Source organism: Rhinoraja longicauda, chromosome 13 (genome assembly GCF_053455715.1).
Source record: "Rhinoraja longicauda isolate Sanriku21f chromosome 13, sRhiLon1.1, whole genome shotgun sequence".
Lineage (NCBI taxonomy): Eukaryota > Metazoa > Chordata > Chondrichthyes > Rajiformes > Arhynchobatidae > Rhinoraja > Rhinoraja longicauda.
Genome location: NC_135965.1, coordinates 10,622,126 through 10,647,973, shown reverse-complemented (window position 1 = coordinate 10,647,973; position 25,848 = coordinate 10,622,126). Strand labels below are relative to the sequence as shown.

At 41.3% G+C, this 25,848-nt stretch overlaps 1 protein-coding gene across 6 annotated transcripts in view; it reads left to right on the top strand.

Moving 5' to 3' along the window:
* Nucleotides 1–1,644: 1,644 nt before the first annotated feature.
* Nucleotides 1,645–25,848, top strand: part of mecom (MDS1 and EVI1 complex locus) — a 415,467-nt gene continuing 391,263 nt past the window's right edge. For 4 of the 6 annotated variants that reach the window (XM_078410336.1, XM_078410334.1, XM_078410335.1 and 1 more), the window contains exon 1: nucleotides 1,840–1,977. In XM_078410336.1, coding sequence (XP_078266462.1) covers nucleotides 1,906–1,977 — 72 coding nt within the window. In that variant the 5' untranslated portion in view covers nucleotides 1,840–1,905. Of the gene's footprint in view, nucleotides 1,978–25,848 lie in introns of all 6 variants that reach the window. The other 2 variants (XM_078410338.1, XM_078410337.1) reach the window with 1 other exon arrangement.

Below are 25,848 nucleotides of genomic sequence, written 5' to 3'. Positions count from 1 at the left end.
AGAACGTACAAACTCCGTACAGACAGCACCCGTAGTCGGGATCGAACCCGGGTCTCCGGCGCTGCATTCGCTGTAAGGCAGCAACTCTACCGCTGCGCCACCAGGGGAAAGTGGAGGGGAAAGCAGGGGAAAGTGGAGATAGGAAAAGGTTCAGAACAAATCAAAGCCGGCACCGATGACCAAAGAAAGGTGGAGTCTTTGTGCATTAATTCAGTTTGAGCATAACTCCAACCAGTGCTCAGTGGAAATCTTTTCAACTGAGAATCTTTCAGCAGCAAAAAAACAAAGCTTTTGAGTGGCCTTTTGAAAAAAGAGTTTCAGGGGAATGTTGGGATAATTGAAACTTAGCTTCACTGTCACATAAAAGAGAAAATAGTATGGATGACCTTCGTCGTGGGAATAGAATTGTGAATTTAGACTTTTAAATTATAGATTGGAAGCAGCAGCCTATAGCACTCGGGGGTCATGGAGGTCATTGATGGCACCAATGATGATGACTTACACCGATTTCTATAACTTCACTGACAGGAGATGAACCAATAGGGTATCTAATGCTAAAGATTTATATCTTCTGTGCCCAGAGCTGAAACTCGGTGGAATATGAAAACATCATTTTCAGCAACTCAGCTGGCAGTGAAACTGCCCTTTACCAACGCAAAACACTGTCCACTTCATGCGACAATATAATATGGCACTGCTTCAGATTCAAAGTGACTTTGACAGTGAAAATCATGATCTGTCAAAATCCTTTATTTTGTGCAGAATCTAATTGGCTCTGGTTGATGTTTAATCATGTTAAACAGTAGGACGATATCAAGTAGTCATATTTTTAGGTCTGTACTGCTTTTAAATCTTTGGGGGTTAAGGATACTCATATTTTAAGATAACTTGAGCTCAGACGAGCTTTTGCTGTGACTGGATAACAGGAAAGCAACAAGAGAGTTGATTCCTCCTGACACATTTACGAAAGTTGTCAGTTTGCGCGCTTTAGTAAGGCCTTTCCTAGATTAGTCGGCCTGTTACACTTTACAAAACGGTTCAATTAAGGAGGATATATTTGAGCCTCTTATCCAGTGAATTATCGGGAGATGTTGCCGACACAGCATTGGCATCGCCACTGTGAGTGAGACTCACTTATTTTCTGATAAATATTACATGGTCTTATAACATATACGGTGACGCTTGGAATGCTGTAGTGTGGAGTTCATTCATATTTTATGAATGATTAATCTGAGAGGTGACAAGCCAAACCAATGACATATTTTCCTCCCTTTTATCCGCTGATCCTAGCCACTGTGGTCAATTTCACGTCGGGTTTCTTGCTACAAGTTTCCAGTTTAGATCCTTGGAATGACCCAGTCATGTTTCAATGATGATGTCCATGTACTCAGTGTGACTTTCATTCTCTCTCTCCATCTCATGGATTCCTCAGCTACTCTGGATGACACCAAATTTTATCTTCTGGCCCCCTTTTTTAATCGATGATTCATATTGACAAATCTTTGATGATCTTTATTTTCAAGACTAATGACTATTTCCTCGCTTCACCAGGTCCTATGAGGTCTCGGTCCTCGATTTTAATGTAACCTTTGAGTGGCAGCCATTAACGTGCTTATTTCTAACTGGTCCTTCTAATTAGGTGATGACAGCCTGTACGATGGGTACGCGGCGACCACAGCAGAGGAGGAGCCGAATGCTGATGATGAGACGGGGCATCTGTCCCTCAGCACCCACGATCTTTCCTCGCCCGCCACCTCAATTGAAGACTTGACACCAAAGGAGGGCTCCCCTTACAAAGCTCCCATCTACATTCCCGACGACATCCCCGTTCCGCCTGAATTTGAGCTCCGCGAGTCAAGCATTCCTGGCGCTGGATTAGGAATATGGACTAAGAGAAAGATTGAAATGGGTGAGAAGATTGGCCCTTTCGTTGGAGAAGAGTTGTCAAGCCTGAAGGACCCTTCTCAAGGCTGGGAGGTAAGCACACATTTCATTCCAGTTTCAAATGCCCATTGTTAAGTCGCATGTGTTATTTGGAGAAACCTCTAGTTTGAAATGTGTCTAACCCTTTCCCAAGTGTCGAACAAAAATATTCCACAAGTGATTAGGTTGTAAACATTGTCATTCTTCTTGGTGTATCTAACAGTCAGTTCTATCTCATTACCAATAAAGCATAAAACTTGAAGTTGGAACTTTGATCATAAGCAATAGGATATGATGTTTTAACTGGTCCCTTGAAGCATTATTGGCAATTGTTATCTATAACATCTTCATGAAACTGCTTTCAGAAAATGGTCGTCATACATCGACAGCTTTGCACTAACCAATAGACAATAGGTGCAGGAGTAGGCCATTCAGCCCTTCGAGCCAGCACCGCCATTCAATGTGATCATGACTGATCATGCACAATCAGTACCCCGTTCCTGCCCTCTCCCCATATCCCCTGACTCCGCTATCATTAAGAGCTCTATTTAACTCTCTCTTGAAAGCATCCAGAGAATTGATCTCCATTGCCTTCTGAGGCAGAGAATTCCACAGCTTCACAACTCTCTGAGTGAAAAAGATTTTCCTCATCTCCGTTCTAAATGGCCTACCCCTTATTCTTAAACTGTGGCCCCTGGTTCGGGATTCCCCCAACATTGGGAACATGTTTCCTGCCTTAATTGATAATGTTTAGGTTTCTGATCAGTTTGCAGGGATTGCTGGCACTGCATTTAATAAATCGCCAAATAGGAAGAGAAATTGAAAACGATTGTGGACATACATTGTGTTATGGCTTGAATGATTAAGGAGCTACTGAGATCTCTCACCACCTTACTTTAGTTTAGTGTAGAGATACAGTGCGGAAACAAGCCCTTCGGCCCACTGAGTCCACGCTGACCAGCGATTACCCATTTACACCAGTCCTACACACCAGCGACAATTTACAGAAACCCATTAACCTACATATTCGCACGTTTTTGAGATGTGGGAGGAAACCAGAGCAACCGGAGAAAACCCACAAAACTCACCTTCCTGGTTTAGAAGGTAAATTTTGAACACTACACAGATATAGCACTAGCGTTGCAAATTGACTGTACTTGTACTATCTGCACCATCTTTACTTCCACTGATGTCAGTCAATATGAAAATCAAATTATTTTGATTACAAAAGTAAATAACATTTGCATTCATATATTAACTTGCTCAACCATACAAAGATTTCCAAAGCCACTGAATATCAGAGTGACTGATTTACAATGTTTGTTATATGGACAATTGAAGATTTAACCCATTAACGTCTGGTATGGTGGGTATCTTAAAAAAACTTAGCAAGAGGTTCCTGGTACAAATAATTCTGGAAATGGGCTCATTAGAGAAAAAAATGACCCTCACTATCCTGTTCGAAGTGATGGTGAAAGGTGGCACAGTCGCTCTATAATAACTCAAACCACAACTTAATTTATTAATTATTTATTAATAATTTTTTTCTGTTTTACTTTGAATCTAGCATTTTTATTAAATGCACTACCAGCAACCCCTGCTAACTGATCGGGAGTCTAAACGTTATCAGATGGTCAGTGCAGAATTGCCTATCTGTGAAGATCATTTTCTGCAAGTGGTTTTCTAATGATGTTTTATAGCTAATAATGTGACAATAATGTGACTGGAAAACAGTTAGTACATCGTAGCCTAATGCCGAGTTAAATAAATAGATACATTGTAATAAAAACAACATTTTTGTTCTTGTTATATTTTTCAACTGTGGATTACAGCCTTATTGTAAATTTTTCTTGATTGGCATATTTTGCTACCATACTCAGCATAGCATATTGATTTGCCATCTTTATTGATCTGGTTTATGCTCCTCTTCTGTCGGTGGTTCAGGAGAGGACAACAGGCTAATAACTCTCCATGGGTCAGGGCTTTGCTTGTTACGTACCTCAGCGTGGCAGCATGGAAGACAAGATTTGGCTGTCTGGCAAAGTCAGTGTATCTGACCTCAGGTCCATTGCGAAGCTCTGCACTAATTTCAGGCCCAGCACTCAGTCCTGCTGAGTGAGAGGCCAAATGCAGTTTATACCTGGCTTTCAGCTATATGCCAGCCATGGCCAGCATATGTATCATAGCCCTGTCCACTTCAATGAAGTCACGAAACTGGATTGGAAAGGTAAGTGCAGGTAAGTGAAGTTTACATTTAATGTAATTAATACCATACCTTTTTTGTGTCTAATGTGCCTGTAAAGCTGCTGCTAGAATGTCATTGATCCAGTTCATAACCGAAGCATATGACAAATAAAAACGATCGACTCTTGACTTTAATTTATATCAGTTATATGTGGCTTTAAATCGTGATATTTTTATTTAATGGCTACCAGTATTAATCGGCTGAAACAGATTTGAATTCACAATTTTTTTAAAAGGTGATCAGGGTGCTCGTTTGATGGGATCTCAGGGTCTGCCCCTGAGGCCTAGTTGACCACAATACTTCATGTGAAGGCTCTGGCAGAGAGGCCTGGAGCTCGATTTGTCCCATTGGGCCACTGGAGGAGCAAAGGAGATGTGTTCAGGGGAGGGTCAAGCGTGTTTTATTGTCATATGTCTCAGATAGAATGATGAAATTCTTACTTGAGGAAGCACAACAGAATATGTAAACATCGTACACTGTAAACAATATAATAAACAAGAGAGAAACAAAAAGTGCAGTGTGTGTAGTGTGCAGTGTGTGTATATACACATACTCACAAATACACATATTGATCATATATATATATATATATATATATGTGTGTGTGTGATCTATATATGTTTATTTGTTTTATATATATATATAAAATCTATATTTGTATTTGTTATATTTGTTATACATCTTCACCACACACAAACGCACACACAAAAAGCAAACAATAATAGTGCAATAATAACAATAATAGTCTATGTAGTTCCGAGCTTATTTGAGGTTGTAATGTTTCATAGCCGAATGGCCGAAGCTGTTCCTGAACCTGGACGTTACAGTTTTCAGGCTCCTGCACCTTCTTCCCGATGGCAGGGGTGAAATGATTGTGTGGACAGGGTGGTGTGGGTCTCCGATTATGCTGGCCGCCTTTTTGAGGCAGCGATTCTGGGAAATCCCTTCGATGGTGGGGAGGTCAGAGCCGATGTCGGACATGCATGCAAGATGCTGATCGCCTCCAGCACAAAGCTGTTCATTATTTCCAGCAATATTAGAAATTAATATTACAAAGAATGCATATGTAATGCAGATTAGAAGATGTGTTTCCACCGTGGTACCTTTACAACATGACACAAATCTGTGTAGTATTAAAATCTAAGTGATCATGCTTTACATAAAGGTTCAAAAATCATTTTTATACTCTGCAGAGGCATGCTACTATGTTTGCACTGGTAAAAAGAAGTTACAAATGCAAAACTCTAATAGCCTCAAGATTGTCCAGTTAGGCAGAAAACTAATGCTATGTGTCATGCAGCAATGGTAATCTTTCAATTTCAGCTGAAAACGAACTTGGTTATTAAGAAGATTGGGCTATACCATAAACAACTTTTCCAATGAGCAAACGACAAAAACAACTTACATTTTTGTATGGTATCTTTAATCAGCACAAAATATCTCAAAATACATCATAAACATTTTAGGAAACAGAGACAAAGGTTTGCTTAAAGATTTACATTTTCAGAACTTACTGATGGAACCTGGTATCGAGAAACTGAAAGGTTTAGGAAGGAATTTCCAGTGTTTAATAACCTTGGTCATGAATCTGGAATTAGAGAATTAGAGAGATACGAACATGGGACTGTAGAGGTCATAAAAATAAAAAAGTGGAGTATATTATTTGAAGACATAAACCATCTGAATATCCTCCTCAAGATTATATGGAATTGTGTAAATAATGTCCCTGCATAAATCCAAATTACCAAAATTATGACTTGCGCAGAAGGTTCCAAAACACTGAATGATCTGGGAAATTAAAATTTTATTTAATCAAGTGCAAAGCACGGCTTGGGTGTACAATTGGGTGTACAATCGGCTTGCGTGTACAATCAGAGCATGCACTCCTAGAACTATAATTTGTTACTGCATGCTTTCCAATATCATTAGATCGACATTGTATAACCAGGTAAATGTGGATTGAAGATTAAACTTTATTTGTTTATGAAGATATACTCAGAAAATGAAGCTGGAATGGGAAATTATAAAGGTTTTATTTTAACTAGGCATTCCAGGTGAGGTTGAATACACACCTGTGCACCGAAACATAATCTCAATGAATGTCCAGCAGCGAAAGATACATCACAATAAGAAGATAGACACAAAATGCTGGAGTAACTCAGCGGGACAGGCAGCATCTCTAGAGAGAAAGAGAAAGAATGGGTGACGTTTTGGGTCGAGACCCTTCTTCAGACAATAAGAAAATCGGTCACACCTTCAAACAATTCAGCACTTTGGAGCTGAACACAAAGAAACATTGCAAATAAATTATCCCTTAGATATTAAGGAAGCTAAGGCAAGGACAAATATTACAATGTCTTAAGAAGGAAAGGATCTTGCTGCACAAGTACCCATGCCATTTTAACATGCGTTTCATATTAGTGCCACTTCTTGGAATCATACACAGTCCTGCCACAATGTTGATGTGTGCCGGCAGTGCTGCCATCTCATCATGCCCCTCACCATTGTGTCTTGCAATTGAAACAAAAAAGGTTTGCTAATCACATTATAATTAACAAATTCAATATTTCGCATATTTTTGACCTTTCCAAAGCTAAAAAAGGGAGAAATGACACGCACCATTTCAGAGTGTCAGGTCATCATAATTTTCAAAGCAGAGCAGTGCCACGTTTCCATTGAGATCTTCTCCAATTACATAATGATGATGTGATGCAGGTCATTGCCTAGTTTATTGACAAAGATATCGGCAAAGTAGGTTGCATCAATAACCTTCACTGTTGACGATACCTCTTTAAATAATTACTATTAGGATAAAACTGCTTCAGAAATTACAGACGGATTTTGGATCATTTAATTACTCTGTGATGTAAATCTATGAATTCTGAGGGGTTAAAATAATCGCAAATGGAAGTTGCACTTCATTTTTGAGGAAGAATCTGAAATTAGATATCCAGGTGAAAATTTTAATTAAAACTAGACAAAGTGGGCCCGTTGGGCCCATTCCCCACTCCCCCATTCTCTCCTCCCCCATCCCCACTCTTACTCTCCCCACACTCTCCCCTTTGGCCCGTCCTCTTAGGGTTTCCATTGTATCCGGGAGGGGGGAGGGAGTGAAGGGGGGAGGGAGGGAGAGGGAGGTTTGGGGGAGGGAGGTGTGGAGTGATCGAGGGGGAGGGAGTGATGGAGGGAGGGATGTGTTGAGGATGGAGGGGGGAGGGAGGGGGGAGGGTGATGAAAGATGGGGTGGTATTTGTGGAGGGAGGGAGGGGGGGGAGAGAAGGGGGGAGGGAGGGATGGGTGAGAGGGGAGGGATATGGACCTCCCCTTTTCCCAGTAACCCTCTTTCCCCCACCACCAAGTCCCCTCCGCACGACCCCTCTTGTCCCATTCCCCATTCTCAGACCCCGTTGGGCCCGTCCCCACACCCCCCATTCTCTCCTCCCCCAGCCCCACTCTTACTCTCCAAGTGTGCCCGTTGGGCCCGTCCTCCTGATCTGTGTATGTCAAGTGACCACTATAACTTCCTTTTTTTTTTTTTCCTAATCAGATGTGCAGTACTTTGGTCAACGTGGGTTGTTTTTAAATGTGCTATACAAATATAATTGACTTGACTTGACTGTTTTTAATTTTTTTTTTACTAAAACCTCTGTAACTTAAAAAATACGCGACCGAATCAAATAAAAAAACCATTTTCCAGCAGAGTTCAGCGCGGTGATGAAGGCGGTGCAAAAATCGTGGCGCTACGGTTCACCGTTTTTTTCAATAAATCCGCTTTAAACATCCGTAACTTAAAAAATATGCGACCAAATTAAATGAAAATATCACGGCCGAGCGAGCGCGAGATTGTCGGTTAAGGCGGTGCAAAAATTGTGGTGCGACGGTTCACCGTTTTGCCGTAATCACTGTTACGTATATAGAAACAGATATATTCACAAGATCTGAGTTTTAGTAATATATAGATAAACCAATTATTTTCAATCCAAAATCATTTTTAAAAAATTTGTTCCAGCAACACCATTTTGTGTCAGGAAAGGAAGTGAAATAACTGTTCACCTGCTGTGGGAGAGCAATTTATTTGTGCAATCCCAAGATGTGGAGCCTTATTCTATTATTGTTGCATGACCTCAATACATTGTCACCCAAATCCGTAGCAGACTGCTGTGGACCCAACCAGTTTCGTTGTTTAACCACTTTGTTCCAACCTCCGGTTGCACAGTTGATGTTATCTAATAACCTGATTGGAACAGAAATGCAATCTCTGACACAAAAGTTGCCTGGGAATGACAAATGGTAAATAAAATGGGCTAAAGGGAGAGTGAAGTTTGAAAATGAAAATGGCAAGGATGACCCAACAGGGAATCAGTTGAATGTGATTAGAGTGCACTTGCTTTATTCTGGGCTTGCGGTCATAAATTTAAGCTTTCATCTCATTTTTAAGGCCAGCACGAAGCATTATCTAATCAGGTATTTGTTAGTTGAAGTACAAATTGAACAAGGAGGTCTGGGTGGGGTCACTGGACAAGGGCATAGGTCAAACCTGTCTGCAGTTTATCACGGGGGGTTTACTGTGGATGTGCTGGGGTCTAAGTGTACATGAACATGGTAATTGTGAAGAACGAAACTGACCACAACAATGGCGCAGTGGTAGAGTTGCTGCCCTACAGCGCCAGGGACCCGGGTTTGATCCTGACTGCAGGTGCTGTCTGTACGGAGTTTGTACGTTCTTCCCGTGACCGCGTGTGGGTTTTTTTCTGGGATCTCCATTTTCCTCCCACATTCCAAAGACATGTGGGTTTCGTAGGTTAATGTGCTCTGGTAAGATTTGTAAATTGTCACCAGTCTGTAGGATAGCCCTGGTGTACAGGGATCGCTGGTCGGCGTGGACTCAGTGGCCGAAGGCCATGTTTCCAAGCTGCATCTCTAAACTAAACTAAACCAGTAAGAGGTGAGAATAGGACTTTGATTAATCTTGGTTATGCATCATATTTTTATCCCCCACAATGTGCACTTCCCAATTTTTGTTTTCAATTTGAATTGGGTGATTGCAATATTTGCTAGTTTTAATGATTCTCAACCTTACAGCAGTGAAGTATTAGCTCAGGTTAACTGTGCTAGCCCACAGAATAGCTGAATATGAGTCCACAATCATATATGACCAAGAGATAATTCTGGATCCTCCAAAATGTTTGGGAGAAATTAGAAAATAGTGACACAGAAGTCCAGGCAATGGGTCTAAATGCACCATCTTAAAAGGTTTTTATTTCTGAGAGAAACATCAAATGGTAGATGAGATGAAAGCAATCTTTTAAAAACAATAAGATTCAAATATTAATTAACTGTTCCTGGGCTAGTAAATTCAGTCTTGGATTATTTATCCAGACTAATACATTAAAATGTAAAATCTGCATCTGTAGAAATCAGGATTAAGTAATTAAATAAGTATTAGAATTCTTTAAAAAAGCCAATATCAGCAATGTTAGCAGAATTACTGCATTGACATATAAAGCCCAGAAGATCGCTAATATCTTCTCGCAAAACATTTCCTGAATCTCTTTCCTGACCCACGGAGTATTTCCAGCATTTGCTGTTTAATCTCAGATTTCCAGCATCTTCCTTTTTTGATTTTCTTTGATTAATCCCTCAATTTTTTTTCAAATGTATATTAAATCTGCCCCTCAGATCTTTCACCAATTATTCCCTGACTATCTCCTTGAAATGCTACCATGAAGCTTTTAAACTCATAGAAAGGATCTGCATGGATCAAATCATTTAGGGGCGGAACAGTTGTTGAGAGTGAGGACCAGCTCTGCAAGGCGGAGGAGAATGTTAGTAGAGGGAAATTGGCTGGTTCTACGGTCATAGAAACATAGAAAAATAGGTGCACGAGTAGGCCATTCGGCTCTTTGAGCCAGCACCGCCATTCATTATGATCATGGCTGATTATCTAAAATCAGTACCCCATTCCAGATTTTCCCCCATATCCCTTGATTCCTTTAGCCTGAAGAGCTAAATCTAACTCGCTCGAGGAAGAAACGGAGGGCTTCAAAAATTTTAGGAAGAGGGAGGAGTCAAAGCTGTTTGAAGAAGCATCTCGACCTAAAACATCACCTATTCCTTTCATCCAGAGATGTTGAGTTACTCCAGCTTTTTGTGTCTATCTTCAGTTTAAACCAGCATCTGCAGTTCCTTCCTACACATAGAGGATTGGAGAAATGTTTTCACAGAAAAGATGGTTGTAGAATAGAGCCCATCTGAGCTGGAAATTGCCATGGTTCTGTCTCACTAAAAATGGTTAAATTGTTGTTATATCACAGTATTAGAGGAATAATTAGAAGTGTGCGTTTAATCTACCCGCTGCCGATTAGTTACAGAGTATGAAGATGGGTGTGGCGCCATCTGGATTACAGGAATATTACCAACCTTTTGAGGTTAATGACATGGATTTATTGCAAAGCCTGTGAATTGCTGGTGAGAGGTTTTTAATTGAAACACAGGGTGGGTATCTGTATTATATTAGTCTCCCTGCAGACAACCTAGTAGGTAACCCAATGTGTTGATGCCCAGACCAGAAGAATATTATGGCTGAAAACTATATATTTTACAATTGTGCAAGATAAATGTTTTCATGACTGCATGTTACCTAGGGTGCCCCGAGCAAATGAAATTTAAGATCAAACAAAATAAATGGAAGGATATGAGCCGTATTGCCAAAGTTGAATTTCTGGTTCTCTGTGTTTGGATTTCCGACTGAGTACCAATCAAGGAAGCATTTTCAAGATGCTTTTTAACAGCGATTTTGTGACAGTGATTATTTTACAGTCTGTCACAAAGCGGCAGATAAACATGAAGGCAGTTGTTTAGATTTAGGAAAATATCTTGGCCACCTTTTTCCCAGCTGAGACTCGTGTATGTTTTGTAAAAAATTAAAATACTGCAGATGCTAGAAATCTGAAATAAAAATCAAAATGCTGGAAATACTTTGCAGATCAGGCAGCATCTGTGGCAAGAGTAAAAGAGGTAATAATTCAAATCAGCAGTCTGTGCTGATTAAAGGTTCTTCTGAAACATTCACAATGCCTTGTTTTCCCCAGAAGATGCATGATCTGTTGAGGATTCCAACATTTCCTGACACAATGTGTTAATACTGCACCTCCAAGTTGAAGATATAGTTTTGTAGCAAAATTTAGGTCCTACATTTCAATACGCAGGGTGGTGAAAATCTCAAGTTCAATACTGCAGGGATTGGTCAAGGCACATACTATTGGTAATTTTATATGCGGTAGATAACCAAATAAGAGAGAAAAAAAAAGTTTGCTGATCGTAGTTAGAAGGGGCAGGATCGAGGAAGTCTTCAGTGAGGCAATAAGGTAAGGACGGACTTGTTACGCTGAATTATGTTTATCTCTGCATTACCTTGTAGAAGGATAGCATGTGCAAGACAAAATGTGGAAGAAGGAACTGCAGATGCTGGTTTACACCAAAGATAGACACAAAATGCTGGAGTAACTCAGTGGGTCAGGCAGCAACTCTGAAGAAAATAATCGATGATATTTAGGGGCGATACCCTTCTTCAGACTGAACAAAGCACCTAGAAGGGTCGTTAGTCTGAGAAATGACACCTGTTCCTTCTCTCCAGAGATGCTGCCTGACCCGCTGAGTTACTCCAACATTTTGTGTCTAACTCGATTGGGCAAGAGACAGAAATGAGGATGGTGGAGAGAGGGGTGTGGGTGAAGTGTGCGACTGGCTGCCCTTAGAGTTGCCAGTTGAGTGTGAAAGTACCTAGATCTCTAACATAATTTCCATTTTAAACTAATTTCAATTACCACCATGTGGAACATATTCTGATTGTGTGATCGGCCTCACACTAAACAATGTGAAAGTTTCCTCAATTCAAACAGGTTGAAAAAGGTACCGTCAATGCTTCAAGACATATTACTTTTTAAAGTTTCATAGTTTAGTTCTTCTGTGATTGAGAAATGACATATATTTTTATGTTTTCACATGAATTCACTGGGGTTTTAATGAAGCAATTTTTTTTGCCAAAAATAATTCCGACCCCAGTAGAATTTAAAATCCCAAACTATCAAATGTGCAAATGCCAGTTTGTTGATTCTGCCCTTGTATTTCTAGTTATCTCAACATGTTTAGTAGTCAGCTGTCATCCCATTACTTTGTTTATAACTTACTGTCCTAGGATTGAAAATGACTTTTTAAATTTTTTTTATAGATGCTTTAATTTATGGTAACTTTACTTCAATGCACTTAGAGTAGTTATGAGACACTGGTCCCATGGGAGGAAGAGGAGAGATGAATATATTTTAGGCTAAAGCAGGAGGAAGAAAGATAAGAACTCCAAAAGTCCTCGATATGTTTAATTGCTGTGCTGACAAGGAGCCATAATTCCTTCCATTAAGTAAATATGCTGTAAATTTTTTATTATGAAATGCCACATTATGCAAGGCTGATATTCAAAGAGGACGCTCCTCAGCAGTAAACACGAGAGGCTCCATTAACACAAACTGTCAATATGCCTCCAACTCTGGGCCTGTAAAATTAAATTGATTTGGTAAATGTAAGCAAGATAGATCTGGTTGCTTTCATCATCAATTTCAGATGGGGAAAACAGGTGATGTCACCAACCTGGGAGTGATAAAGATGATAGGCCATCTGGAGAGCTGGGTGATAGATGGGCGCAATGCTGGGGGTACATGGCGATACTGAGCGGCAGGCCACAAGGGATACCAGCGTTAACAACTTTTCAATATCGTCATGATAAATTCCTCTACTTTAATAATATAGAAATGGTGAGTTATTACTCTGATTGCCAATATAAATAATCCGAGTTTCAGCTGTTGAAGCATTTATTCTCGCAGGATTTATTTTAATAATACACAATAATAACAGATCATTCAGGATTGTCAACATATTTCAGAAGGTACAATACTGTATGTACCTTCTGTGCAAACTCTTCCCCCCCCCCCCCCCCCCCCACCCCCCACCTAAAAAGGGAAGAAAATAAATATATTGACAAGCATTTGGATAATTGCAGCTGCACGCAGTCCCAAACACACGACATGGACAGCAGCCATGGGCAAAATGTCAAAATGGGTTGTGGACTCGGAAAGAAATTGTAGTTGATGTGGTCAGAAGGGGCTGATTGGAGCATTTGTTCATGTAATGAAAATGTCATTGTCTGTTTGCTTGACATGTCACCTTTCAGAGGAGTACTGCCAAATCTGCATAACTTCTAAGTCTTTGCAATTCCCTTTTCCCAATGCCACCTACATCTTTATCCTCTTGCAACATTCTTCATGAAAATATTGTCCTCCAAGCATTGGTTTTGCTAGCATCTTCTTCATCACCATCAACGTCAGAGTGCATCACGCCAGTTTTCGGAAGATGTAAATAAAAGTTCTGAACTTATTTGGAGATATTTGGAAAAGAAAATAATGTCAACTTAAAGAATAAGCAATTAAGATAACCAGAACAAATCACTTCAAACAACAGCGAATGCCCCAATGAAGTGAAGAGAGAGTGCTTAACCATCGAAGGTGGCGTCTTTTGCTTGAGACATTATTTCAAAGAAAATCAAGAGAAGCTTTGCTGCCATACTGGCCCATATCTATCCCTCAATCAGCAATGGTATAACAATCTATCTGGTCTTTGCCACATTATTGCTTGCGGGAGCTTGATCAGTGCAAATTGGCTACCCTGCTTCTTACTTTAAAATAGTGCCCACACTTCAAAAGTCTGAAGAAGAGTCCTTGTCCAAAACGTTTCCTTTTCATGTCCTCCAGAGAAGCTGCCACACCCGCTGTGTTACTCCAGAGATTTTTGTTTGTTGCAACATTTCTGCATCTGCAGTTCCTTGTGACTTACATTGTATTTCAGTGGTTGTAAAGTGACTTGAGAGATCCTGAAAAAACAGTCCTATTCAAAAACAGTGTGTGGAAGATAGTATTTGCATGAAGATCCAAGCCCTTCAAAAATGTAGATGCAATCGGATTAATTGGGCTGATGTACAGCCCAGTTATAAAGAAAGACCATGTGTGTGAAGTACTTTTGACAATTCTTCACAACCAGTTCATTATGTCTGTTCATTGGGGGAGGTGCTGCAGAGGTGTGAGCTGATGCATCAGACAATTTACACACAGCAACATGCTTTAGCCTCGGGGTGAAAGACGAGATTGTGTGCTCAGATCGTGACATGGAGTTTGAACCTTCCACATATTGACCCAATGGTTAGAGAACAACCACTGATAAAAATTAATGATGCTGTTTGAAAATCCCCGTGAAATTACAGTGTTCTCTTATTTCGATAAAGAAATTTCAGATATTGGTCACTTTGTCCTCATTTGGACAGGTACATGGATAGGAAAGGTTTTGAGGCACGTGGGCCAAACGTGGTCCTGTTGGACTAGTGGAGATGCGGGATCTTGGTTGGCAAGGGCAATTTGGGCCGAAGGGCCTGCTTCCATGTTGTATGACTATACGAGATACTGGCTGAAGGATACCTCAGGGTTAATGGATTTACCAGAATGCCTATGGTTTGTTCTGACCCACTGGAGTGCTTGCTTAAAACTAGCACAGAACTAATGCAAAGTGTGTTTCACCTCTCTCTTTTCACTGGTGAATTTGCAATCTGTTATTTCTTTGTTTATGGTCATGGTGCCAACAAAATTCGTGCACCCCACAATGGTTGTCTTTTTATTGATTGATTGATTGATTGATTGAAAGATACTGCATGAAAACAGGCCCTTCGGCCCACCGAGTCCACGCCGACCATCGTTCACCCGTTCACCCTCATGAGAGGGTCAATTAACCTACAAACTGCATGTCTTTGGGATTTGGGAGGAAACCGGAGCACCCAGGGGAAACCCATGCGGACATAGGGACAATGTGCAAACTCCACACAGACAGCACCAGAGGCCAGGATCGTACCCGGCACTGGTGTTGTGAAGCAGCAGCTCTACCAGCTGTGCCACTGTGCCGCCGAACTTGAAGTGAATGGGTTCATTGTAGCCTCATGTATTTGTAAAAGGCTTTCTCAAATACCAAACCAAAAAGCTTCCATTATACAACTCAGTCCAAGGGAAAGGAAGACACAAATACCCCTATTCCCCACAATCACCTAATTCAGAATGTGTTGCCTCAAAAAGAGACAGTATTGTTACTTCACTGAAGCTTTAGACAATATCTAGTGGAGATAATTAAATGATAGTCTATTGCCCTTGGGAAAAAAGGATGTTAAAATGCTGATTATCAGACCTAGGTCCTTTACTGTGTAAAATTGACATTGATGCCAATAATGAAAGTTAATCCCTGTAAACTCTATATAATGGTAAACAAAAACCTTTTTTAAAGATTTTGTTCTTTCTCTTTAAGTGATACTTTCTCTGGTGACGGGTCTTCCATTCCTTTGTGCAACAATCTGTAACTTCTGCAAAAAATATACTGCTGGAGGAACTCAACGGTTCAGGCAGCATCTGTGGAGGGAAATCGACAGAAGGCATTTTGGGTCAGGGCCCTTCTCTGGACTGACCTCTGCCCTGCTGAGGCTAGGCGTCAGCTCTTGGACATCCCCTCATACGTATCCCTTGATCATGGTCCCACCACTAACTCCCAAATCATCAAAACCCTCTCTCCCAGACTGTCTTTCATCAGATTGATGCTAGAATATTGTTAGATATAAGCCAATACAATAAAACTATTAACTAAATGATTAGGTAGTCTATAACCACAAAGAGAATCATCAAGGCAGAAGTTGGAATGCATCATATTAATGTATCCCTGATCCACATTTATGTGGAAATCAATTGCATGCTGCTTTCCTTCCATAAACTGGGAATCTGTTCGATTCACCTCTACCCCATTGTGGACATTGGACTCTGCCTGTGGTACTGATGCACGACAATACTGAGAACAGTATTCGGCACTCTGTACATTCCTTTTTCTGATCTATTGTCCTTGAGTTTTACTTGATCACAGTTTTGTATGGTATATCCGATCCGTTTGGATAGCAAGCAAAACAAAGCTTTTCACTGTACCTCAACACACGTGACAACGATAAACCTAAACCTTATTTCTGGAGATTAAGATTATGGTTCATGATGAACTAATCAGAATTTCTTTTAATAAAAAATGGTGAGCCGACCACAAAAATCTGGGAAAATAAATTAACCGGTGTGCAGTAATTAACCGGTGTGCATAAATAAAAATAATAAAAACCAGGTATGGAGCCAATGGGTATTGGTATTAATTTGTGAAAGATTACTACTACCTCTTTGGTGATCCTTGGACTATCCTTATAAGAAAATAACTGCAGATGCTGGTACAAATCGAAGGTATTTATTCACAAAATGCTGGAGTAACTCAGCAGGTCAGGCAGCATCTCAGGAGAGAAGGAATGGGTGACGTTTCGGGTCGAGACCCTTCTTCAGACGGAAGAAGGGTCTCGACCCGAAATGTCACCCATTCCTTCTCTCCTGAGATGCTGCCTGACCTGCTGAGTTACTCCAGCATTTTGTGAATAAATACATTGGACTATCCTTGATCGGATTTTATGGGCTTTACCTTGCACGAAACGTTATTCCTTTATCATGTATCTACACACGGTAAATGGCTCGATCGTGATCATGCATTGTCTTTCTACTGACAGGATAGCACGCAACAAAAGCTTTTCACTGTACCTCGGTACACGTGACAATAATAAACAAAAATAAACTGAACTTTCTATAGTGCGTACGTCTTGTAAACTGAAAGCATTGCCAGCCTACTAATGGATACCAAGTGAAAGAAAAATAGTTGATATGGCAATAGCCTAAGTATTGATTCACAAGGTAGAATAATTTCTATTTCCTTGTCTCCCTGGGAAAATGGTCGTTTGGGGCTACCTTTCAGTCTGCCAAAGGGAGGAGCCACAAACGCTCATGAACAAATGCTCAAGTACAGGCTCGTCAAACAGTAGTGCCCTCCTGGTTAAACTCCATTGCTTCTCGATTCAGATTATTGTCTTTCAGCATGCAGCTGTGTCAGCCTTTTCAATTAACTGTCCCCCTAATGCCTCTGTTCCCGGTGAAAAGGGAGACAGCAGTCTATTAACCAGCAGGGGAAAAAACTTCAAGATGCCAAAGACTAGTTTGAGGAGTCAAAGGTCAAAGCTGTAGTCATGGCACGGTGAAGAAGACAAAGGTGTGGCTTGACGATTGAGCAAGCAGTACGAGGGAAGACTGTATACTGCAGGAAAGGGGTGTCACAGCGAAAAGCAAAGGAGCCCTTAAGGTGCTGGCTCTCATTGTCGTCAGTGAGTTGTTTGGGGAAACTTGAACAGTGTATTAAAGCATGAATTCCTGGGCGAATAAAGATGGTCCAATGAATGCTACATTTCTTTTGAATTGGCCTTTTTTCCCTGCCTTCAAAGTTCTGACTGACTGGAATTGTGCGATCAAGAATGAGTACAAATCAGTGCTTATCAAGAATTGGACGAGATCACTCAGATTAAGCAATGTTTGACGGTGCCAATGTGTTTCTTTGATCCAATTAACCAAAAAGACGGTCCTGTTAAATATGTTGAATGAAATCCCTGTAGCTTCTTAGAAGCCAAATGCAGCTGGATTATAAATAGGAACCATAGTTCCTCTCAGTCATTCACCTTTCCTTCTGGCCCGCACCAGGCTTCTGTGAAACAATTTAAAAAAGAAACCGATTGCTTGGGGAGAGATACTTGGAGCTAAATCAGGAATAGTGCATTCAAGCATAGGAAACCCCTTTGAAAGTTATTTAAAATTGTTTTGTTATTATACAGAATGAGCACTGATTCATTCTGCAGCCTAACAGTTAGGCTTTGATCTGAACATTTACAGCGATGTGGAAATCATGATGGAAAATCAACTACAAAGTCAACGAAGATCTTCTAAAGTGGTTTGAAACAACTGGCATATTGAATGCTGCTCCTCACGGCAGTGGTCATTACACCATTGAGAGCCAACAGCCAGGCAGAAAACACGCAACAGATCTGGGTAATCTGTAGAGAGAGGAAAGCTGAGTTAACGTTTTAGGCTTTGAGACACAAGGAACTGTAATCTTGAACAAAACACAAACACAAACCTTGATTTGTAAGGGTGTCAAGGATTATGAGGAGAAGGCAGAAGAATGTGGTAGAGAGGGAAAGATAGATCAGCCATGATTGAATGGCAGAGTAGACTTGCTGGACTGAATGGCCTGCAGGAGTAGGCCTTTCGGCCCTTCGAGCCAGCACCGCCATACAATATGATCATGGCTGATCATCTAAAATCAGTGCCCCGTTCCTGCTTTTTCCCCATATCCCTTGATTCCTTTAGCCATAAGAGCTAAATTTAACTCTCTCTTGAAAACATCAAGAGAGGTTTATTGGCTTCTGTAAATTGGCCCTAGTGTGTAGGATGCGAAACTGGAATAACATTAATCTTGTGTAGGGTGATTGTTGGTTAGCGCGGACTCACTGGCACAAAGGGCCTGTTTCCTCGCTGTATCTCTAAACTTAACTAAAGTTTACTAAAACTAAAACATGACTATTTCACTGTGACAATAAAGTATTCATTTGTTCATTCATAACTGATGAGGATAACTACTTCCACTTTCAGTCAGAAAGTGAATTCCAGATCTTCACTGTACATAGGATGAAAAGTTTGTTTCAGTTCAACTGCAGGGCATTTGAAGAATATAAAAGAAGCAAGAGAAAAACTCAAGTAGGGAGTTAGGAGGGCCAAAATGGGCCATGTCGTGCCATTGACACGGAGGACTAAAAAGAATCACAAGGTATTTTAAACATGCATTAAAAACAAGAGGGTGACTCCGAAGAGGGTAAGATCATTCAAGGATAAAGGAGGCAATTTATATTTGGAGTGAGAGGATGTAGGTAAATATTAAATGAGCACTTTGTACCAGTATTCACCGTGGAGAATGCACATGAAGGTTTACCAGGATGTTGCCTGGATTAGAAGGTATTAGTTATAAATAGAGGCTGGGAAACCATGAAAGGTACAGATAGAAGGTATCACAAAATGCTGGAGTAACTCAGCGGGTCAGGCAGCATCTCTGAAGAGAAGGAATTGGTGATGTTTCGGGTCGAAACCCTTCTTCAGACTGATGTCGGGGAGGAGGGGCGGGGGGACAAAGAAAGAATATAGGTGGAGACAGGAAGACAGTGGGAGAACTGGGAAATAACTCAGCGGATCAGGCAGCATCTCTGGAGAGAAGGAATGGGTGACGTTTCCAGCATTTTGTGATAACTTCAATTTGTACCAGCATCTGCAGTTATTTTCCTACACAAAGGTACAGATAGTGTTGACACTCAGAATCTTTTCCCCAGAGCAATAATGACAATTACTAGAAGCATCTGATTAAGATGAGAGGGGGAAAAGTGTGAGCCAAGCATTTTGTACGGAGAGTGGGAGATGCTGGAACACACTGTGAGGGAAAGTGGTGCAATAGTGACATTTAAGAGAGTTTTAGATAGGTTCAGATGTGCAGGGGATGGAGGGATATGGATCATGTGCAGGCTGGATTAATTCATTATATTTGGCATCATGTTCGGCACAGATATTGTGGGCTAAAAGGACTGTTCTTGTGCTGTACTGGTGTATGTCCTATAATCTTTGAATGGATATCCTTGGGCTTAATCATCTCTGCTAAAGGAAATAGGTCCTCCCTAGTTCACCATGGTCAGAGATCCATAGATTTCTGCATGTTAAGGTAATCAAGGAGTATAGGAATAGATCTGGAAAATGGTGCTGAGATAGAAGATAATCTTAATAACTAGTAGAGCAGGTTCAAAGAGATGAGTGGCTGGTTCAACTCCTGTTTGTTATTTTCTTGTGTCTCACATTCTCCTATTCAAATCCCAATCTTGAGGATACAACAATGTGAAGGCAGGAACAATCACTGAATGTCTAGGAAGGGTTCTTGCATTTGAGTATCAGCTGTGAGGGAACAAATCTTTGATACAGGAATAATACGTCAGTCTGGTTATTTGCAATTTCTCAGCCTAGCCTCAAAGGGTGTCAGAGTGGGCGGCACGGTGGCGCAGCGGTAGAGTTGCTGCCTTACAGCGAATGCAGCGCCGGAGACTCAGGTTCGATCCTGACTACGGGTGCTGTCTGTACGGAGTTTGTACGTTCTCCCCGTGACCTGCGTGGGTTTTCTCCGAGATCTTCGGTTTCCTTCCACACTCCAAAGACGTACAGGTATGTAGGTTAATTGGCTGGGCAAATGTAAAAATTGTCCCTAGTGGGTGTAGGACAGTGTTAATGTGCGGGGATCGGTGGGCCGAAGGGCCTGTTTCTGCACTGTATCTCTAAATCTTTTTAAAAAATCTAAATCAGAGGTTATGGGGAGAAGGCAGGAGAATGGGGTGAGGAGGGAAAGATAGATCAGCAATTATTGAATGGCGAGTATTGACTTGATGGGCCGAATGGCCTAATTCCGCTCCTATTCTTTCTGACCTTATGAAGGAGTGCTTCCGGACGTATTGATTACACCTGGAGGAAGCAGGCAAGGAGGAGTGGTATGTGGCGTGGAATGTGGGCAGCCTTCCCCCTTCTGTTTACTGGGCATATTGCAGGGTCATGGTTAGCAAGCTTGAGTAGAGGTGAAGGGAAGGTTAAGGCTGCACGGCTGAGCAGCAGTGACTTGCACCCCATTGGGTTGAGGCAGAGTTCTAAGCCAGCTATAATTCACAGTTGAAGTGTAGACAATCACCTGTAGAATAGGGGGAAGAAAATCAGAGGCAGGTCGGCCCCGCAGCTAAAATAAATTAACAAATCAGAAGGAGGTTCTTACTCTGGCGAAAACGAAAGAGGATTAAGATGAAAACAAAAATTCCTCGCTCCTATCCTGTCACACGGAGTTTAGAACTAATCATCAAATGAAAGGTCAATGTCTCTAATAGGGTCCATTGCTGCAAATGAGATGGATCCCATCACTCTCCGTGGTACAGTGAAATACAAACAGATATGGCACATGCTGTTCGTCGACTGGTTTGTGTGCTCATCGGCAGCTGTAGGCCAATACAATTGGTTTCAGCGGTCACTTTGCAATGAAAAGGTTTAGCCTGTACCAGATTTCCCCCAAACATCTCCCATTCAAGGCACTAGTGGAGGTATTCATGTTTCTTTGTTGGTTCCTTCTATAATGTCTTAAGAGATTAACAGTGAGCATGAATGAGGGCCCACGGATTAAACAACAAAAGCCAGACTCACTACATAGCTGTTTTGATTTTTTTCGTCCTTTCCTAGTAGCTTGAAGTGAGAGTTAACGCATCCAGGAACTTCAATAGTTTGAAAAAATATGTGACTCCTTGGAAAAAAGATAATTTTCTACTTTTATTGCCCCCTCCCCCTATCCCAACTTCCCCTTCATCTACCATTCCACAATCTTTTTCCTAACCAGGAGGCAATCTTTTAGCATTTGTTAAAGAATCCTTTTGCAACTAATCAAATGTAGGTTGCTAAAATGGGGATTGATCAAATCACAACGGTTTACCTTAAAGGAGGATCTCCAACTCTCCCATGGATCCCACACTGTATGAAAAAAACTAATTACACAAACTAATTGATGATTCCGAAAGCTCCCTACCACAATGTATTGGTATGTCAGGCCACGTAAGTATTTGGCTTCAGAACCTACTGTCAGTTGTAACCAGTTAAAGCGTTTTCCCTCTGAATATAATAGAGGGCTTTGTACATCCCGCTCAGATTTTGTTTATCTTGCTGTTGTCTCCTTTTGACTGCCTTGCACGAACTGTTATGCTGTCTTTGGATATATATTTCAGGACTTGCCAGTTGGGAGTAAATGCAGACAGGTCTCCCAGCCTAGTCTCGGACGCAGAGCAGCTGAACTGTGACCAGCTTTCAGCAATGTGACACTGCACTGATTTGGTGAAAGACTATCCCGGCAGTTTTATTGTGTTGTGCATCCCATGTTGATTTCCCAAGTAAAATCTTTCAGTAAATCAACCCATACTGTCCATCGGCTTAATCCCTCAGAAACTCAATCTGTGCAACTCATTTCTTTAATACGCAGTTTACAGACAGTGCTTGTTTGTAGTGATTTCAACGGACTCAGGAAGGCTTCAGCAAAGAAACCTGAATAATAGATAGTTCTCTTAACTTTATTTTCAAGAATGGAACAGCAAGTATTTACTTTGTGAATAAAAGGTTATAAATTAAATGAAACATATGGTGAACCGATAATTAATGAATCACGCATATGCATGCATGTGCATACGCAAATACACGCACATGCACATGCCCACGCACCCGCACGCATACACACATGTACACATGCACATGCACACACATACACGCACACACATGCATATTCACACTCACACTCATACACACACGCGCACATATACACATACACATACGCACTTACACATGTACACACACACACATGTACACACACACACACACACACCACACACACACACACACACACACACACACACACACACACACACCACACACACACACACACACACACACACACACACACACACACACACACACACACACACACACACACACACACACACACACACACGAATCTCTGCCCCTAGGTAGAGAAGTCTTATGATGAGATGACATCGATTTAAGTCTACTGGTAAAAGGATCAGAAAAGAGTCAGGCAAAGAATGGTGGAGTTTTGGAATGCTAGGCTAGAATGCTAGGGTGATGGGGACGGAAAACCCAAACCCATTTAAAATGGAGCTGGCTGAGCTGTAACCTGTATGACTATGGACCAAGAGTTAGGGCGTGGGAGTAACCTGGGTAGCACCATTTTTGGCTGGGCTGGACATCACAGGTTGAAGGGCCTGCTGCAATGCATAGAATTCATTGATTTTATGACAATGCGTCTTCTCTTGGAGGTGCAGTCTAGGTTGAGCTGCAACTTGCTACTCAGAATAATGCGACCAGCGGGCGGCACAGTGGCGCAGCAACCGAGCTGCTGCCTTGCAGCGCCAGAGACCCAGGTTTGATCCTGACTACGGGGGCTGTTTGTACGGAGTTTGTATGTAGTACCCACATTCCAGGTTTGTAAAGTAATTGCCTTCTCTCAATATTAAATTGTACCTAGTGTGTAGGATAGTGCTGGTGTATGGGGTGATCGCGTGGACTTGGAGGGCCAAAGGGCCTGTTTCCGTGCTGTATCTCTAAAGTCTAAAGTCAGTGATGGCAGGACATTGGAGTAATTCAGAGGAGCAGCCACCACACTGCCTGCGTTCCATGCGACCGCATGGTTCACTTGCATGCTGCAAGCTCCTTGCCTCTTTTCAGGGGTGACATCCTCCCAGATATTTCACAGCTTCCTATCATGAAAACCTTTAAAATTAAAGCTTGCTTGTGCAAAATTGTTGGCCGATGTAAAATTAAGTAATGCCAGCTGCTCACGAGGGAGAATTGTTTGCCTCGAAACAAACTATCTTACGTAACAAAACAAAAATGTTGCTTGTGGTAAACTTTGAACTTCAAAGACACGGTGTCCCACACAAATCTGTATCACAGAACATATGCCAATCTCCATCAAGTGAAGATAATTTCACCAAATATCCTCACATTGAGATATGCTGGTGATAATCGACATATCTAAAGAAAGAAGAGTGCTCATTTATAACGATGGTTACCACAGCTATGAACAGGATCTAATGCCAGATGGAAGTTGCAAAAAGTCATGTATTCAGAGCTGAACTGGTAAACACCACTCTGGGCCGAAGTTGGACTCCTCTCCCAGTCCCAATTTATTCTGCTCACAGAAATGTCATAATTAGGGCCTGCTGAGAAGAAGCCACGAGTTCCTCAAACAATCTAGCCACCACTATGAAGGAAATGAAGAGGCTGAATCTGTTGGGTTATGTTTATTCAGTTCAGGTTTAATATTCACAAAGTCACCATGAACCAGAAAGCTGTGGGTGCACAAAATGTGCCCATGTAAATACTTTTCAGCAAATTCATATCATCATACAATACAAAAGAATACTACCTGGCTCATCATGCCGGCTGTTTTCTAAAATCCATCCAATTAATGCTATTTTTTTTAAATGACACAAAGTGCTGGAATAACTCAGTGGGCCAGGCAGCATCTTTGGAGGACAAAGATAGACAATGTTTCGGTTCGGGGCCCTTCTTCAGGATATGGTCATGCTGTTGTTTCAGCACAACCTCAGAATTTTTTTCTTCTTTTTATAGACTCGTCCATTCCCTAATTAAATCTGCTTCCACCATCAATTAAAGTAATTAATTCCACGTCATGACAATTTGCAGTTTCTTAACTACCTTATCTCCCTGCAATGCAACTTCCATGGAACCATGTACCTGCACTTCTAGATCCCTCTGCTCTACAACACTCTGCAGAGCCCTGCCATTCACTGTGTATGTCCTGACCTGGTTTGACTTCCCAAAATGCAACACTTCACATTCATCAGTACCAAACCCCATTAACTATTCCTTAGCCCACCTGGCCAACTGATCAAGATCCTACTTTTGATATCTTCGCTATCTACGACACCACCTACTTTTGTTTCATCTGCAAATGTGCTAATCATGCCGTGTACATTCTCATCCAAATCGTTGATACAAACCACAAACAGCAAAGGGCCTAGCAATGATCCCTGAGGCACATTACTAGTGTCCAAAAGACAACCTTCCACCATCACCCTCTGCTTCCTTCCATGAAGTCAATTTTCTATCCAGTCAGTTAGCTCTCCATGGATCCCTTCCAGAGCAGCCTACCATGTCTCAACCCAAAAATGTCGACCTACATCTTTTGCCTCCACATCTTTTGTCACCACACATTTAAAAGCATCCGACTTTTCAGTAGTTCAAAAGCAAACAGCAAAAAGAGATTGCTTGAAAAACTCAGTAGCAGCATCTGTGGAGGCAAAATATGTAGGTCGACATTTTTAGGTTGAGATAATACACGAGGACTAATGCAGGGTCTCGGCCTCAAATGTTGCCTCTCGCCTTTAGCCTCCACTAAGTTCTTCCAGCGTTTTGTTTCTAGTTTATGTTAATATATCTCAACTTTGTCATATTTTAGTGATAATCTATGTATCTACAGAAGGGGCAGAGTTCACTCATTATTACAGCTTCTACAGTTATAAAGAGGGTTTTCTGCCAAGTGGGAGTGCAATGAAGCTGTCCAAACCCATTTAGCACAGGAGCTTTACAACCAGATTATAGAGGATATTTTCCTAATGTTCCTCAAGTCTGGATATCAGCCATGACCAGGAAAGGCTCCATCATATTTCCAAGACCTTGCACTTATAATGTGTCTCAGAAACAAGCCACAGTGCCACATATGCAATAATTTACAGTCGCTATTATGCAAGCAAATGAGGCAGACATTGCAATAAAGTCTGTAACCAGTTGTTTGTTTTTTCTCAGTGTGTGCCTGAGGGTAGAATGTCACTGGAAAGACATATGGTCTTCTTGGAATAATCTTTCATCCATTTGAATTGGAATTGGCAGGCAGGAACTCAGTTTAGCATCTCATTCAAACAGTGACATTTCTAACAGAGCGCTTTTCTGAATCCGCTCTCAGTATTGTAGTGTCAGCCGACAAAGAAGCAAAGAAATAACTCCCATTCAAATAACCTCTTGATATTGCAAGCTGCATCATGGCCAATGAAGCCAAAACAT